General features: G+C 43.0%; 1 protein-coding gene across 1 annotated transcript in view; it reads left to right on the plus strand.

Annotated features, from left to right (window-relative positions):
* The window catches only part of LOC115201545 (potassium channel subfamily K member 12-like), a 62,939-nt gene that overhangs the window by 42,007 nt on the left and 1,884 nt on the right, over window positions 1-19,048 (plus strand). Inside the window, exons 2-3 of the mRNA XM_029765259.1 lie at window positions 17,788-18,151; window positions 18,745-18,892. Coding sequence (XP_029621119.1) covers window positions 17,788-18,151; window positions 18,745-18,892 — 512 coding nt within the window. The remainder of the gene's footprint in view (window positions 1-17,787; window positions 18,152-18,744; window positions 18,893-19,048) is intronic.

A 19,048-nucleotide genomic window follows, 5' to 3' on the forward strand; every position in this document is an offset into this window, starting at 1 on the left:
TTATTCTAGAATTTATTAAATCATTTTTTCCCTCTATAATCTACACACAATACCCCATAATGAAAAAGCAAAATCAGGTTTATAGAAATTTTTGCAAATGTATAAAAAAAAAAAAATTAAAATGGAAATAATACATTTACATATGTATTCAGACCCTTTACTCAGTACTTCTTTGAAGCACCTTTGGTAGTGATTACAGCCTTGAGTCTTCTTTGGTATGACGCTACAAGCTTGGCACACCTGTATTTGGGGAGTTTCTCCCATTCTTCTTTGCAGATCCTCTCAAGCTCTGTCAGGTTGGATGGGGAGTGTCGCTGCACAGATATTTTCAGGTTTCTCCAGAGATGTTCGATCAGGTTCATGTCCGGGCTCTGGCTGGGCCACTCAAGGACATTCAGAGACTTGTCCTGAAGCCAGTCCTGTGTTGTCTTGGCTGTGTACTTAGGGTCGTTGGCCTGTTGGAAGGTGAACCTTTGCCTCAGTCTGAGGTCCTGAGTGCTCTGGAGCTCAATGATCTCTTTGTACTTTGCTTCGTTCATCTTTCCCTCATTCCTGACTACTCTCCTAGTCCCTGCCGCTGAAAAACATCCCCACAGCATGATACTACCACCGTGACGCTTGGAATTCAGGCCAAAGAGTTTAATCTTGCTTTCATCAGACCAGAGAATCTTGTTTCTCGTGTCTTTTACTGAGGAGTGGCTTCCGTCTGCCCACTCTACCATAAAAGCCTGATTGGTGGAGTGCTGCAGAGATGGTTGTCCTTCTGGAAGGTTCTCCCATTTCCACAGAGGAACTCTGGAACTCTGTCAGAGTGACCATCGGGTTCTTGGTCACCTCCCTGACCAAGGCCCTTCTTCCCTGATCGTTCATTTTGGCTGGGCGGCCAGCTCTCGGAAGAGTCTTGGTTTTTCCAAACTTCTCCCATGTAAGAATTATGGAGGCCACTGTGTTATTGGATACCTTGGGGCAGCAGGTGGTTAGAGCGTTAGAGCATTGGGCCAGTAACTGAAAGTTTGCTGGATTGAATCCCCGAGCTGACAAGGTAAAAATCTGTCTTCTGCCTCTGAACAAGTTAACCCACTGTTCCCCGGTAGGCCGTCATTGTAAATAAGAATTTGTTCTTAACTGACTTGCCTAGTTAAATGAAGGTTACATTTAAAAATATTAAATATTGCTGCAGAATATATAAAAAATATTGCTGCAGAAATGTTTTGGTACCCTTTCCAGATCTGTACCTCAACACGATCCTGTCTCGGAGCTCTACGGACAATTCGTTCGACCTCTTGGCTTGGTTTTTGCTCTGACATGCACTGTCAACTGTGGTACCTTATATAGACAGGTGTGTGCCTTTCCAAATCATGTCCAGTCAATTGAATTTACCACAGGTGGACTTCAATCAAGCTGTAGAATCATCTCAAGGATGATCAATGGAAACAGGATGCACCTGAGCTCAATTTCGAGTCTCATAGAGTCTGATTACTTCTGTAAATAAGGTATCTGTTTTTTATTTTTAATACATTTGCAAAAATGTCTATAAACCTGTTTTTGCTTTCTCTTTATGGGCTATTGTGAGTAGAGTGATGAAGGAAAAACAAATATTTAATCAATTTTAGAATAAGGCTGTAACGTAACAAAATGTGGAAAAAGTCAAGGGGTCTGAATACTTTCCGAATGCACTGTAGTGCATTACTATTGACCAGATACTGTGTGGGGAATAGGTTGCCATTTGGGATGCAACCATAAAAAAACAATGAAAAAATAATGTAAAGGTCATGAACAATCAAAATCATGTTTTCATGAAATTGGATGATATTTGGATGAAACCAGGTCAAAGTATGATGACCAAAGTATGAAAAATGACTTGCTTCTACATTGATGAAGTTTGATCATAAAGTTACTGGTCCCCTCCCCCATGTCAAACACTTGGATTCAGGAGGTGGGATTATTATGGGGATAGGGTGATATTATCCTAGTGCTGAGCGATAAGTGCTTTTCTAGGTCGGTTCGATTTCGGTTTCGATATTCATTTATTTGACATTAAATGCATTATGAAATAAATGTTTTTTTTTGTAGCTTTTTAATGGAAATTCCAAAGCCCAAAATAGTGAAGTTTCAATTGCCAAAACATTGAAAAGATTCCATTGTCTCTGTCAGGTCAACATTGGATAGACATCAATAGAAACATAGGAAGTTACTATGAAATAATAAAATATTACAGTTGCATATATTACTTTGTTTTTATTTGATGACTTTCTTATTTTTCATTCCTTAAAGTAATCTCATCTTTGCTCAGGCAGTAGCAGTCAGCCAGCAAGACAACGTGCTCCCATACTGTATTGTCTTTAGTGATCTTACTGTATTTAGCTAGGCTAGCTGCAGAGCTGTCTGATGAAATCATTTTACGAGTTCTTCAAAGAAGATAAGGCATACTTTCACAAACTGCCTCTATCCCTCTCTCTGTCAATGTGTTGTGTACATTCCTTTCTCATGTGGTCTATGCGTTCTGTGTGCATCTAACCTACAGTAACACAGCTGGCGTAAAAGTCTATCCATCTCTGCTGAGACGGAAAAAACAGGCCCAGTGGATTATGGTCATTGTGGTTAATAAACACGTTTCTGCACTGAACTAGGTTGAATATTTGCTTAAAACTCCCTTAATCAAAACAATTAACATGCAGCCCCAAACTGAAACACGTTGGCCAAAATGACACATTTAATTTGCAAAATGCATTAAGACTCTCAATATATGAAATACATGACACAAAATCAACTATCTTCCCTGGGCTAGGTGGGACGCTTGTGTCCCACCTAGTCAACAGCCAGTGGAATCGCGTGGTGCGAATACAAATACCTCAAAAATGCTATAACTTCGATTTCTCAAACATATGTGTCACGGTTGTCGTTGGTTAAGGAGGACCAAAACGCAGCAGGTATGTGTAAGCTCATCTTGACGTTTATTAACTCCAAAATGAACACCAAAATAACAAAAAGAGAACGAACGATCAACAGACAGTCTGGCAAGGCACAAGGCTAAACTCAGAACAATCTCCCACAAACACACAGACAAACACACCCAACTAATATAGGACTTCCAATCAAAGGCAACACCACACAGCTGCCTTCAATTGGAAGTCCACCCCAATTAACTCAACATAGAAACAGACTAGTGCCCAAAAACCCCGGAATACTAAATCAAATGCCCTTACTACAAAAACACACCACCCTGAACCACATAAAACAAATACCCTCTGCCACGTTCTGACCAAACGAAAATGACAATTAACCCTTATACTGGCCAGGACGTGACAATATGATTATTTTACACCATTTTAAAGACAAGACTCTCGTTAATCTAACCACGTTGTCCAATTTCAAAAAGGCTTTACAGCGAAAGCAAAACATTAGATTATGTCAGGAGAGTACCCTGCCAAAAAAAATCACACAACCATTTTCAAAGCAAGCATATATGTCACAAAAACCAAAACCACAGCTAAATGCAGCACTAACTAACTTTTGATGATCTTCATCAGATGACACTCCTAGGACATTATGTTATACAATACATGCATGTTTTGTTCAATCAAGTTCATATTTATATCAAAAACCAGCTTTTTACATTAGCTTGTGATGTTCAGAACTAGCATACCCACCGCAAACTTCCGGTGAATTTACTAAATTACTCACGATTAACGTTCACAAAATACATAACAATTATTTTAAGAATTATAGATACAGAACTCCTTTATGCAATCGCGGTGTCAGATTTTAAAATAGCTTTTCGGCGAAAGCACATTTTGCAATATTCTGAGTACATAGCCCGGCCATCACGGCTAGCTAATTTGACACCCACCAAGTTTGGCCCTCACCAAACTCAGATTTACTATAAGAAAAATTGGATTACCTTTGCTGTTCTTCGTCAGAATGCACTCCCAGGACTTCTACTTCAACAACAAAGTTGTTTTGGTTCCAATTAATCCATAGTTATATCCAAATAGCTCCGTTTTGTTTGTGTGTTCAAGTCACTATCCGAAGGGAGACGCGTGAGCGCATTTCGTGACAAAAAAATTGTAAATATTCCATTACTGTACTTCGAAGCATGTCAAACGCTGTTTAAAATCAATTTTTATGCTATCTTTCTCGTAAAATAGCTATAATATTCCAACCGGGTGACGTTGTATTCATTCAAAGGCTGAAAGAAAAAAAATTGACAATTCTTATGAACGCACATCTCCAGTGTCACTGTTCCCAGCCTGACCACTAACAAATATCCTGCTGTTCTTCGCCCAGAGACAGGAGACACGTCATTCCACTTTCTGGCACCTTCTGAGAGCCAATGGAAGCCTTAGAAAATGTCATGTTACAGCAGAGATGCTGTATTTTCGATAGAGATGCAACAGAAGGATAACAAATTGTCAGACAGGGCACTTCCTGTATGGAATCTTCTCAGGTTTTGGCCTGCCATATGAGTTCTGTTATACTCACAGACACCATTCAAACAGTTTTAGAACCTTTAGAGTGTTTTCTATCCAAATCTACTAATGATATGCATATTCTCGTTTCTCGGCAAGAGTAGTAACCAGTTTAAATCGGGTACGTTTTTTATCCGGCCGTGCAAATACTGCCCCCTAGTCCCAACAGGATATTATCTAACGAAAAGTTATTTCAATCAATCATTATACAATGGCCCAATAAAAACGAACTACAACTATCAATATACCCTAACGTGGTTAACCCTATTTTATATGTCCGTGCCATTGGTTGATACTATAATTATAGTATGCACCATAAAAGGCAAGTAAACATACAGTTGAAGTCGGAAGTTTACATACACTTGGGAGTCATTAAAACTCATTTTTCAACCACTCCACACATTTCTTGTTAACAAACTATAGTTTTGGCAAGTCAGTTAGGACATCTACTTTGAGCATGACACAAGTAATTTTTCCAACAATTGTTAACAGACAGATTATTTTGCTTATCATTCATTGTATCACAATTCCAGTGGGTCAGAAGTTTACATACACTAAGTTGACTGTGCCTTTAACCTCTTACATCTAGATGTTCCGCTAGCGGAACGTCTGCTCCAATATCCAATGATGGGCGGGGCGTGAAATACAAACTCCTCTAAAGCCGAAAACTTCCACTTTTCAAACATATTACTATTTTACAGCTATTTAAAGACAAGACTCTCGTTAATCTAACCACACTGTCCGATTTTGAAAAAAAGGCTTTACAGCGAAAGCAAAACATTAGATTATGTCAGCAGAGTACCCAGCCAGAAATAATCAGACACCCATTTTTCAAGCTAGCATATAATGTCACAAAAAACAAAACCACAGCTAAATGCAGCACTAACCTTTTATGATCTTCATCAGATGACACACCTAGGACATTATGTTATACAATACATGCATGTTTTGTTCAATCAAGTTCATATTTATATCAAAAACCAGCTTTTTACATTAGCATGTGACGTTCAGAACTAGCATTCCCACCGAACACTTCCGGTGAATTTACTAAATTACTCACGATAAACGTTCACAAAAAGCATAACAATTATTTTAAGAATTATAGATACAGAACTCCTCTATGCACTCGATATGTCTGATTTTAAAATAGCTTTTCGGATGAAGCACATTTTGCAATATTCTAAGTACATAGCCCGGCATCACAGGGCTAGCTATTTAGACACCCAACCAGTTTAGCCTTCACCAAAATCACATTTCCTATAAGAAAAATGTTATTACGTCAGAATACACTCCCAGGACTTCTACTTCAATAACAAATGTAGGTTTGGTCCCAAATAATCCATCGTTATATTCCATCAACGACGTTTTGTTCGTGCGTTCTAGACACTATCAGAATACTAAATCGCGGTCACGAGCATGGCGCAGAAAGTGACAAAAAAATTCTAAATATTCCATTACCGTACTTCGAAGCATGTCAACCGCTGTTTAACTTCTTGGGGCTATGTGGGACGTTTGCGTGCCCCCCGTGGCGCACCCTATCAACAGCAGGTGCATTTCAAGAGCGGCAAATTTGAAACCAAATAAATGTCAAAATTCAAATTTCTCAAACATACAACTAACTTACAGCCTTTGAAAGATAAACATCTCCTTAATCTAACCACGTTTTCCGATTTCAAAAAGGTTTTACGGGGAAAGCATAAAGTTAGGTTATGTTAGGAGAGTACATTGACAATAGCTGTGTGTAGTGTATTGTCGATTCAAAGACAGGCGTCACCAAAACCATAAAATCAGCTAAAATTATGCACTAACCTTTTACAATCTCCATCAGATGACCCTCCTAGGACATTATGTTAGACAATGCATGCATTTTTAGTTCTATCAAGTTCATATTTATATCTAAAAACAGCGTTTTACTATGGCGTTGATGTTCAGGAAATCGTTTCCCTCCAATACCGGCAGTCAAGTCATGACAACAAAATAATTAATTAATATTAGAAAACATTGGTAAAATATTATATTGTCATTCAAAGAATTATAGATTTACATCTCTTGAACGCAATGGACTTGCCAGATTTAAAATTAACCTTACTGGGAAATCACACTTTGCAATAATCTGAGCACTGCGCCAGAAAAATACGCATTGCGATACAGACTAACCGCCATGTTGGAGAGATCTAAAATCGAAAATACTATGTAAATAATCCATTACCTTTGATTCTCTTCATCAGATGTCACTTCCAAAGAATCCCAGGTCCATAACGAATGTAGTTTTGTTCAAAAAAGCTCATAATTTATGTCCAAAAACCTCCGTGTTGTAGCACATGATCTAAGCCAGCCGGACTTCACTTCACGAACGGAAAAAATATATTTACGTTCGTTCAAACATGTCAAACGTTGTATCGCATAAATCATTAGGGCCTTTTTTAACCAGAACATGAATAAAATTCAAGGCGGACCATTGGGTTCTCTTTTAAAACGTTTCGGAATGAGAGTACCCACCATCAAATCACGCGCCAGGTGTCTAATGGGCCATCGCTGTTCCAAAGCTCTTCTTCAGTCAGATCTCACTGTAGAAGACTCAAAACACTTTGTAAAGGCTGGGGACATCTTGTGGAAGCAATAGGAAGTGCCAAAACATTCCTCACCCCCTTTGTTTTTCAATGGTATAGGCTTAAAGTCAATTCAACACATCAGGTATCCACTTCCTGTCAGAATCTGTCTCAGGGTTTTGCCTGCCAAATGAGTTCTGTTATACTCACAGACACATTTCAAACAGTTTTAGAAACTTTAGGGTGTTTTCTATCCAAACCTGAACAATAATATGCATATTCTAGCTTCTGAGTTGGTGTAATAGGCAGTTAAAAATGGGCACATATTTTTTCAAAAAATTCTCAATACTGCCCCCTATACCCTAACAGGTTAAAACCAATTTTTATGCAATTTATCTCGTAGAAAAGCGATAATATTCCGACCAGGAATCTGCCTGTCTGTAAACTGGGGGAAAAACCGAAAGCCGGGGGCGGGGCAGGTCGCGAGCGTAAGGCTTACTCCACTGATTGACCACTTAGCTTTTGATCTCCTTTGTTTCAGCCAGGGCATTGAATTACGTCATTCCTGTTTTTCCCGGGCTCTGAGAGCCCATTGGAGACGTGGGTATTGTCACGTAACAGCAGAGATCCTTAGTTTTTGGAAGAGATGTCAAAGAAAGCAAATAAATGGTCAGACAGGGTACTTCCTGAACAGAACCGTCTCAGGTTTTTGCCTGCCATAGGAGTTCTGTTATACACACAGACACCATTCAAACAGTTTTAGAAACTTTGGAGTGTTTTCTCTCCAAAGCTAATAATTATATGCATATTCTAGTTTCTGGGCAGGACTAATAATCAGATTAAATCGGGTACGTTTTTTATCCAGCCGTGAAAATACTGCCCCCTAGCCATAAGAGGTTAAACAGCTTGGAAAATTCCAGAAAATGATGTCATGGCTTTAGAAGCTTCTGATAGGCTAATTGACATAATTTGAGTCAATTGGAGGTGTACCTGTGGATGTATTTCAAGGCCTACCTTCAAACTCAGTGCCTCTTTGCTTGACATCATGGGAAAAACAAAAGAAATCAGCCAAGATCTCAGAACAAAATTGTAGACCTCCACAAGTCTGGTTCATCCTTGGGAGCAATTTCCAAATGCCTGAAGGTACCACATTCATCTGTACAAACAATAGTACGCAAGTATAAACACCATGGGACCACGCAGCCGTCATACTGCTCAGGAAGGAGACGCGCTCTGTCTCCTAGAGATGAACGTACTTTGGTGCGAAAAGTGCAAGTCAATCCCAGAACAACAGCAAAGGACCTTGTGAAGATGCTGGAAGAAACAGGTACAAAAGTATCTATATCCACAGTAAAACGAGTCCTATATCAACATAACCTGAAAGGCCGATCAGCAAGGAAGAAGCCACTGCTCCAAAACCTCCATAAAAAAAAGCCAGACTACGGTTTGCAACTGCACATGGGGACAAAGATTGTACTTTTTGGAGAAATGTCCTCTGGTCTGATGAAACAAAAATAGAACTGTTTGGCCGTAATGACCATCGTTATGTTTGGAGGATAAAGGGGGACGCTTGCAAGTCGAAGAACACCATCCCAACCGTGAAGCACGGGGGTGGCAGCATCATATTGTGGGGGTGCTTTGCTGCAAGAGGGACTGGTGCACTTCACAAAATTGATGGCATCATGAGGATGGAAAATGATGTGGATATATTGAAGCAACATCTCAAGACATCAGTCGGGAAGTTAAAGCTTTGTCGCAAATGGGTCTTCCAAATGGACAATGACCCCAAGCATACTTCCAAAGTTGTGACAAAATGGCTTAAGGACATCAAAGTCAAGGTATTTGAGTGGCCATCACAAAGCCCTGACCCCAATCCTACAGAAAATGTGTGGGCAGAACTGAAAACATGTGTACGAGCAAGGAGACCTACAAACCTGACTCAGTTACACCAGCTCTGTCAAAAGGAATGGGCCAAAATTCACCCAACTTATTGTGGGAAGCTTGTGGAAGGCTACCCGAAAAGTTTGACCCAAGTTATACAATTTAAAGGCAATGCTACTGTCACGATTGTCGTCGGTGAAAGAGGACCAAGGCGCAGCGGAAGTGTGGATACTCATGTTTTTAATGTTGAAAACAAAAGGAGTAGAGCATCCACTGAAAACCAATAAACAAAACAATGAACGGTACTCACAATGTGACGGTGTGGCAGGCTATACCAAACACAGCAGTGCTCACAACAATTCCCCACAACCCCAAAGACAAACACCTATATAGGACTTCCAATCAAAGGCAACTATACACACACCTGCCTTCAATTGGAAGTCCCAATCATCCAACATTAAACAAACACAAACCACCTGCCACATCCTGACCTAGACTAAGCAATATGCCCTCTGCTGGTCAGGACGTGACAGTACCCCCCTCTCAAGGTGCAGACTCCGGGATGCACCTAAAAAAGAAAAACACAAGAAAATCCCCAATACCCCAACAAAACCAACAAACAATACCCCCTAAACAAAAAGGGAGGGAAGGGAGGGTGGCTGCCGTCACCGACGGCACTGTGCTACACCCTCCCTCCCCAACCCACCTATCCTGGAGGTGGCTCAGGTGCTGGCCGTTCCAGGCAGTCGGGGCAGTCCGGCCAGTCTGGCGGCTCGGGACAGTCGGGGCAGTCTGGCAGCTCGGGACGGTCGGGGCAGTCTGGCAGCTCGGGACGGTCGGGGCAGTCTGGCAGCTCGGGGCGGTCGGGGCAGTCTGGCAGCTCGGGGCGGTCTGGGCAGTCTGGCAGCTCGGGGCGGTCTGGGCAGTCTGGCCACTCCGGCAGGTCAGGGCAGTCTGGCCACTCCGGCAGGTCAGGGCAGTCTGGCCACTCCGGCAGGTCAGGGCAGTCTGGCCACTCCGGCAGGTCAGCGCAGTCTGGCCACTCCGGCAGGTCAGCGCAGTCTGGCCACTCCGGCAGGTCAGCGCAGTCTGGCCACTCCGGCAGGTCAGCGCAGTCTGGCCACTCCGGCAGTTCAGCGCAGTCTGGCCACTCCGGCAGTTCAGCGCAGTCTGGCCACTCCGGCAGTTCAGCGCAGTCTGGCCACTCCGGCAGTTCAGCGCAGTCTGGCCACTCCGGCAGTTCAGCGCAGTCTGGCCACTCCGGCAGTTCAGCGCAGTCTGGCCACTCCGGCAGTTCAGCGCAGTCTGGCCACTCCGGCAGTTCAGGGCAGTCTGGCCACTCCGGCAGTTCAGGGCAGTCTGGCCACTCCGGCAGTTCAGGGCAGTCTGGCCACTCCGGCAGTTCAGGGCAGTCTGGCCACTCCGGCAGTTCAGGGCAGTCTGGCCACTCCGGCAGTTCAGGGCAGTCTGGCCACTCCGGCAGTTCAGGGCAGTCTGGCCACTCCGGCAGTTCAGGGCAGTCTGGCCACTCCGGCAGTTCAGGGCAGTCTGGCCACTCCGGCAGTTCAGCGCAGTCTGGCCACTCCGGCAGTTCAGCGCAGTCTGACCTCTCTGGCGACTGTTGACTGACGGGCAGCTCTGACGACTGTTGACTGGCGGGCAGCTCTGACGACTGTTGACTGGCGGGCAGCTCTGACGACTGTTGACTGGCGGGCAGCTCTGACGACTGTTGACTGGCGGGCAGCTCTGACGACTGTTGACTGGCGGGCAGCTCTGGTGATGGTTGACTGGCGGGCAGCTCTGACGACTGTTGACTGGCGGGCAGCTCTGACGACTGTTGACTGGCGGGCAGCTCTGACGACTGTTGACTGGCGGGCAGCTCTGACGACTGTTGACTGGCGGGCAGCTCTGACGACTGTTGACTGGCGGGCCGCACTGACGACTGTTGACTGACGAGGCTGGGTTCACGCACTTGAAGCCTGGTGCGTGGTGCTGGTACTGGGCGTACCCGATTGTGACCACGCACCTCCATGCTAGTGCGGGGAGCTGGCCTGGGGCTCCATACTTGCCCCGCAACACTCCCCTTGTGCCCCCCCCTAAAAAATTCTTGGGGGTGCCTCTCGGTCTCCCTTACCTCGCCAGCCTTCTTCCGCTGCTTGGTCCTTTGTAGGTGGGGAATTCTGTCACGATTGTCGTCGGTGAAAGAGGACCAAGGCGCAGCGGAAGTGTGGATACTCATGTTTTTAATGTTGAAAACAAAAGGAGTAGAGCATCCACTGAAAACCAATAAACAAAACAATGAACGGTACTCACAATGTGACGGTGTGGCAGGCTATACCAAACACAGCAGTGCTCACAACAAGTCCCCACAACCCCAAAGACAAACACCTATATAGGACTTCCAATCAAAGGCAACTATACACACACCTGCCTTCAATTGGAAGTCCCAATCATCCAACATTAAACAAACACAAACCACCTGCCACATCCTGACCTAGACTAAGCAATATGCCCTCTGCTGGTCAGGACGTGACAGCTACCAAATACTAATTGATTGTATGTAAACTTCTGATCCCCTGGGAATGTGATGAAAGAAATAAAAGCTGAAATAAATCATTATCTCTGCTATTATTCTGCTATTTCACATTCTTAAAATAAAGTAGTGATCCTAACTGACCTAAGACAGGGAAGTTTTACTAAAACTGAGTTTAAATGTATTTGGCTAAGGTATATGTAAACTTCCCTCTTCAACTGTATCACAGCATGGGCTGTAATTTTATTTTTTACCAAAGACTACCAATGCAGAAAGAATTTCACTCAAGAATATGAATATCCAGAAACAAACGGCTTTATTTGATCTGAGAACTGAACTTTCCTCTATGTGCTCCTCTCCCTCTCCCTCCCTTGTCCTTTGTCCTCGGCCTCTTACTTGGTCCATTCCTGCAAATAGTAACTCAGAGGTAACCTCTTTTAGGCATGAATAAGAACTGTTTGCTGATTGAACAATTGTGCAAAGAAATTCACATTCATGGGATTAATTTGTACCAGCTGTGACCAAATGTTTTAATTTTGTTTGTCGTGATTTACTCAACTGAGTTTTGCTCTTTTGTAGAGAGTTGTGTTAACTGTTTTGCAAAAATGTGCTTTGCATTTGCATTGTGTGTGAAAGCATTGAGAAATGACTTATAGTTTTGCAAAAAACAACACTCTTCTGCTCATTAGCAGTGATGTAAAGTACTTAAGTAAAGATACTTTGAAGTACTACTTAAGTAGCTTTTTGTGGAATCTGTACTTTAATTTGCTATTTATATTTGCGACTACTTTTACTTTTACTTCACTAGATTCCTAAAGAAAATAATGTACTTTTTACTCCATACATTTTCCCGGACACCCAAAATAACTCGTTACATTTGGAATGCATAGAAGGACAGGAACTTTAAAATCTCTTGCCGCTTGGATCCCGTTAGCGGGATCAACAGCCAGCAAAAAAATCTGAGCGCCATATTCAAAACCAATAATAATAATTTCTATTTCTCAAACATAGGACTATTTTACACCATTTTATAGATACACTTCTCCTGAATCGAACCACGTTGTCCGATTTCAAAAAGGCTTTACAGCGAAAGAAAAACATTAGATTATGTTAGGAGAGTACATGACAAAATAACCACCATTTTCCAAGCAACTAGCATGCATCACAAATACCCAAAACACAGCTAAATGCAGCACTAACCGTTGACGATCTTCATCAGATGACACTCCGAGGACATCATGTTACACAATACATGCATTTTTTGTTCGATAAAGTTCATATTTATATATAAAAACAGCATTTTACATCGGCGCGTGACGTTCAGAAAATATTTTCCCTCAAATACTGCCGGTGAATCAGCGCCACAATTTACAAAAATACTTGTCATAAACATTGATACAAAATTAAACTGTCATTCAAAGAATTATAGATGAACATCTCCTTTATGCAAACGCTATGAAAGATTTCAAAAAAGCTTCACGAGGAAAGCACTCTGCAATAATCTGAGTACTGAGCTCAGAAAAATACACTAGGCTATACAGATACCCGCCATCTTGGAGTCATCTAAAATCAAACATTGCATTAGAAATATTCCCTTACCTTTGATCATCTTCATCAGAAGGCAGTTCCAGGAATCCCAGGTCCACAACAAATGTTGTTTTGTTCGATAAAGTCCATAATTTATGTCCAAATAACTCCTTGTTGTTCGCGTGTCCAGTAAGCTACTCCAAGTGTAGGAAGCGCGTGGACGATGTCGCGACAAAAAGTTTAAAAAAAAGTTGTATTTACGTTCGTTCAAACATGTCAAACGTTGTAAAACATCAATCTTTAGGGCCTTCAGAACGTGAAGATTCAGTAATATTTCAACCGGACGGTTCCTGTGTCTTGAAAAAGGTTTTGGAACGGGAGGATCCATCCTCATGAACGCGCGCCAAGAAGTGATGTCACCCCCTGCCTCAACAACTTCCCCTCCTTCTCATTCGGTCTCTGTTTATCGTAGACGCTTCAAACAACTTTCTAAAGACTGTTGACATCTAGTGGAAGCCGTAGGAAATGAACAATTATTACTTCGTCACTGTGTATTCAATAGGAAACGACTTGAAGAGAGCCCATGCATCCAGATTTCCACTTCCTGGTAGGATTTCTCTCAGGTTTTTGTTTGCCATAGGAGTTATGTTATACTCACAGACACCATTCAAACGGTTTTAGAAACTTCAGAGTGTTTTCTATCCAAATCTACTAATAATATGCATATCCTAGCTTCTGAGTTTGAGTAGGAGGCAGTTTAATATGGGCACATATTTTTTCCGAAATTGTCAATACTGCCCCCTATCCTTAAGGAGCTGTAAGAGGTTTAATTTGCGATTTATGTTTGCGACTACTTTTACTTCACTTCATTCCTAAAGAAAATAATGTCCTTTTTACTCCATACATTTTCCCAGACACCTTGACACATTTTCCCGGACACCCGGACGCATTCTACCACCACGTGGTGGTCGTCTTTCAGTTCTACAAAAACAAAATAGCATTCACTACAGTAACACTACAGTAATATAGCATACAACATAAACATGTTACAAACTAGTATAGCTCCCAATTTCATACATACAGTAATACATTAAATATTTACTTTGGTTCCCCTTACAGCATGTATTGGAATCTACAATCTTTACTGTGCTTTATATTGAACTACTGTCAAGTAGTAAAATCAGCAGATAGGTCCAATGTCTGCAGTACTATTCTAACTTTTGTAATGTCTGGATGATGGATGCTATGGTGAAGTGACTCAGCTTGGGCTATACTCTCTGCCAATTCTCTCTCAAGGTCAATGCAAGGTTGACCACATGGTCCACCACAGTCGCCCGAATATCATCAGAGACTACTCTCCTTGTTCTTGGTCTTCCTCCACCTCCACCTCTCTCTGCCAAGTTTGCTTCCATTGTTCTCCAAACACAGGAGTTCTCACCTGTGGCCTTGTTATCAAATCAAATCGTATTTGTCACATGCGCCGAATACAACAGGTGTAGACCTTACAGTGAAATGCTTACTTACAAGCCCTTAACCAATAATGAAGTTTTAAGAAAATACCTAAAAAAAAGTAAGCGATAAGAATAACAAATAATTAAAGAGCAGCAGTAAATAATAATAGCGGGGCTATATACAGGGGGTACCGGTACAGAGTCAATATGCGGTGGCACCGGTGTCGAGGTAATTGAGGTAATATGTAGATGTAGGTAGAGTTATTAAAGTGACTATGCATAGATAATAACAGAGCGTAGTAGCGACATAGAAGGGGGGGGGACAATGCAAATAGTCTGAGTAGCCATTTATTTGATTAGATGTTCAGGAGTCTTATGGCTTGGGGGTAGAAGCTATTTAGAAGCCTCTTGGACCTAGACTTGGCGCTCCGGTACCACAGTCTTTGACTAGGGTAGGTTTTTAGGGCCTTCCTCTGACACCGCCTGGCCCCAGTGATGTACTGGGCCGTACGCATTACCCTCTGTAGTGGCTTGCGGTCGGAGGCTGAGCAGTTGCCATACCAGGCAGTGATGCAACCCATCAAGATGATCTCAATGGTGCAGCTGTAAACCTTTTGAGGATCTGAGGACCCATGCCAAATCTTTTCAGTCTCCTGAGGGGGAAAAGGTTTTGTCGTGCCCTCTTCACAACTGTCTTGATGTGCTTGGACCATGTTAGTTTGTTGGTGATGTGGACACCAAGGAACTTATCCATACCCAAGTCTGATTGCAAATTGAACATTTACGCAACTAGTGATTGCACATGTGAAGAGTGAAAGGTAATTGGTAATGGAGCTTAGCTTGTTAAGCAGTTTTGCTTTTCATTTGCAGACAAGAGATTTTCATTTTGAAGGTTGTGCCAAAGGTAGAGAATTGTGTCTTGTGTTTTTCCAAATGTTTGTTATAGAATTGCAATCTGAATGTAAAGTAAAACATGTGCCAGTAGTATTGCAGATTTGGTGTATGGTTCTGCTAAATTAGTTACAGGTTTTAGTGTGTAAATAATTGGGAAAAACTGCAATACACCAATGGTAACATAATATTATCTTACCTAATTTAAATAAGTACTGCCTTCTAAACAAGATCAGAGAAGGCGTGTTCACAGAGAGGCGTGGTGTTTATACAGGGCATTCGGAAAGTACTCAGACCCCTTGACTTTTCCACATTTTGTTACGTTACAGCCTTATTCTAAAATGTAGTAAATTGTTTTTTCCCTCATCAATCTACACACAACACCCCATAATGACAAAGCAAAAACAGCTTTTTAGAAATCTTTGCAAATTTATGATAAAGAAACAAAAACAGAAATACCTTATTTACATAAGTATTCAGACCCCTTGCTATGAGACTCAAAATTGAGCTCAGGTGCATCCTGTTTAATTCAATTGATTGGACATGATTTGGAAAGACACACACCTATCTATATAAGGTCCCACCGTTGATAGTGCACGTCAGAGCAAAAACCAAGCCATGAGGTCAAAGGAATTGCCCGTAGAGCTCCGAGACAGGATTGTGTCAAGGCAGAGATCTGGGGAAGGGTACCAGAACATTTCTGCAGCATTTAAGGTCCACAAGAACATAGTGGCTTCCATCCTTCTTAAATGGAAGAGGTTTGGAACCACCAAGACTCTTCCTAGAGCTTGCCGCCCAGCCAAACTGAGCAATGGGGGAAGAAGGGCCTTAGTCAGGGAGGTGACCAAGAACCTGATGGTCACTCTGACAGAGCTCCAGAGTTCCTCTGTGGAGATGGGAGAACCTTCCAGAAGGACAACCACCTCTGCAGCACTCCACCAATCAGGCCTTTACGGTAGAGCGGCCAGACGGAAGCCACTCCTCAGTAAAAGGCACATGACATCCCAAAGGACTGTCAGACCATGAGAAACAAGATTCTCTGGTCTGATGAAATCAAGATTGAACTATTTGGCCTGAATGCCAAGCGTCACATCTGGAGGAAACCTGGCACCATCCCTAGGGTCAAGCATGGTGGTGGCATCATCATGCTGTGTCAATGTTTTTCAGTGGCAGGGACTGGGAGATTAGTCAGGATCAAGGGAAAGATGAACGGAGCAACGTACAGACGGATCCTTGATGAAAAACTGCTCCAGAGTGCTCAGAACCTCAGACTGGGGCGAAGGCTCACCTTCCAACAGGACAACGACCCTAAGCACACAGTCAAGACAATGCAGGAGTGGCTTCGGGTCCTTTGTGTGGCCCAGTCAGAGCCTGGACTTGAACCCGATCTAACATTTCTGGAACATGAAAATAGCTGTGCTCCCCATAAAATCTGGCAGAGCTTAAGAGGATCTGCAGAGAAGAATGTGAGAAACTCCCCAAATACAGGTGTGCCAAGCTTGTAGCGTCATTCCCAAGAAGACTCGAGGCTGTAATCACTGCCAAAGGTGCTTCAACAAAGTACTGAGTAAAGGGTCTGAATACATACGTAAATGTGATATGCCAGAAAGACACTCACTGATCTCCCTGTTCTCTGTTTATTGGTTGACTGAATACACCAAGCCAATCCCTTATCCAATCAGTTATGTACTGACTCACATAATTCAAAGGTGTGTGTGCGCGCGAATGTGTGCGGGTGCGTGAGTGTGTGTGAGTAAGCTGCAGTCTGTCTCTAACCTCTGACCTGCCACTTTCCAAGATAGGAAGTGTTCCTGTTCTTGTTCCTGCATAACTTAACACATGCTGCACACACACACACACACACACACACACACACACACACACGCACGCACACACACACAACCCACGAATGTTTGACAGCTAATCCTCTTCTCTCGTCACCATCTCCACTTAGCTTTCACACTGACCCGAATTGACCAGGAAATGAGTAGACAGAACAAAGGGGCAGATCGTGCATCAACAGCAGAAATGTCAATCAGTTACAGAGCTGAGCTTCATTATTGCATTACACACACAGCCTCCCAAATACTGATGACCTTGTCCAGAGAAGGTACGTTTTTAGTAGAGTAGAATGCTAATTGAATGACGTTGCCAGATATTTAAATTGTGAAATATCACTCACTTCATTGAACTCCTCAAATGCTGGTACTGCACCAAAGTCTTTTAATAGACAGAGTAGAGCCTAACCTAAAAAACATCTTACCCCATGCCAGTAAAAGGAGCAGAAATGGAGCGTTCAGATGCCTGTAGGGATCTTCGAGGTTTATTAGGGATGGACAAATAGACACAAATACTAATGCTGTGGTGTGTTAGACACCTTCCTCTGAGCCTTTAGTAGTTTCATCTTCTGGAATTAATCAGTCAATCAATAAACCACTTAATCAATCCATCAACCTAACCCCATCTTTCTCTGTCTTCCCCTGTAGGTTTCGGGATGTCCACTCCGGTGACAGTAGCAGGGAAGGTGTTCCTGATCTTCTATGGTCTCCTTGGCTGCGCCGCCACCATCTTGTTCTTTAACCTCTTCCTGGAGCGCATTATCACCCTCCTGGCCGTGGTAATGAAGGCCGTGAGGGAACGGCGCATCCGGAACTCCGGCCTCCTCCCGCCGGGTATCCGCCATGACTTCTCGGCGTGTTCTTTCCCGGGGTGGAAGCCGTCGGTCTACCACGTCATGTTGATCCTGGGGCTGTCTGCCATCATCATCTCCTGTTGCGCCTCAGCCATGTACACCCCTGTGGAGGGATGGGCTTACCTGGACTCACTCTACTTCTGTTTCGTCACATTTAGGTAAGGTAGCCTACTAGAGGTCAGAGGTTGGAGAAGTGGGCCAGCCAGCAACCGGCTGGAAGGCTATCTGTATGAATCTTGAGCCTGACTGAGGGTGAAATCTGGTGGGGAGTAAACCAGAGAAATGCTGGCATCCTAGAGTATCCATGACATCATATCATGTGCCCATGAGCAAGGCACTGCACTGTGGCTGGCCTGTTCTTCAACCTCTCCCTGGGTGTGTGTATTTGTGTTTCTCAGGTAGGGTCGCATAATTCTGGCAACGTTCTCAAAATTCTCTGCTTTTCCAGAAATCCAATTTGAAGGATTTCTGCAATTAGGAGGGAATAAGCCGGAAATATTCAGCTGTCCTCCGACCTGGATTTGGATTTCTGGAAAACTGGGGAATTTGTGGAAAGGTACTGGAATTTTGCAGCCCTAGTCTCAGGGGGGTTGGGATAAAAAAAAAGACAAAAGGCCAGAAAGTAATGTTATTCTTATTTTTATTCTTCCCCTCCTCCTCTTCCTTTTCATCTTCCTCCTTTCCCTCTTCCTCCTCCTTCTCCCTCCTTCTACTCCTCCTCCCCTTTTTTCTCTACCTCCTCCCCCGTCAGCACCATTGGCTTCGGGGACCTAGTGTCAAGCCAGAGAGCGGACTATGAGTACCAGCCGTTGTACCGTCTGGCTAACTGCCTGTTCATCCTCATGGGCGTGTGCTGCATCTACTCTCTGTTCAACGTCATCTCCATCGTCATCAAACAGGTAGATGTAGAACAACGAGCACAATGGAAATAAGTCTGTCGACAATATTGTATTTTTAATCCTTGATCAATGTTTATGTATGCATTGTTGTATTCAGTTAGCTGAGCCACCTCTATCTTTAACTCTATCTGTATTTTAAACATCTAATCAGATTCC

The sequence above is a fragment of the Salmo trutta genome, chromosome 10, assembly GCF_901001165.1.
Source record: "Salmo trutta chromosome 10, fSalTru1.1, whole genome shotgun sequence".
Lineage (NCBI taxonomy): Eukaryota > Metazoa > Chordata > Actinopteri > Salmoniformes > Salmonidae > Salmo > Salmo trutta.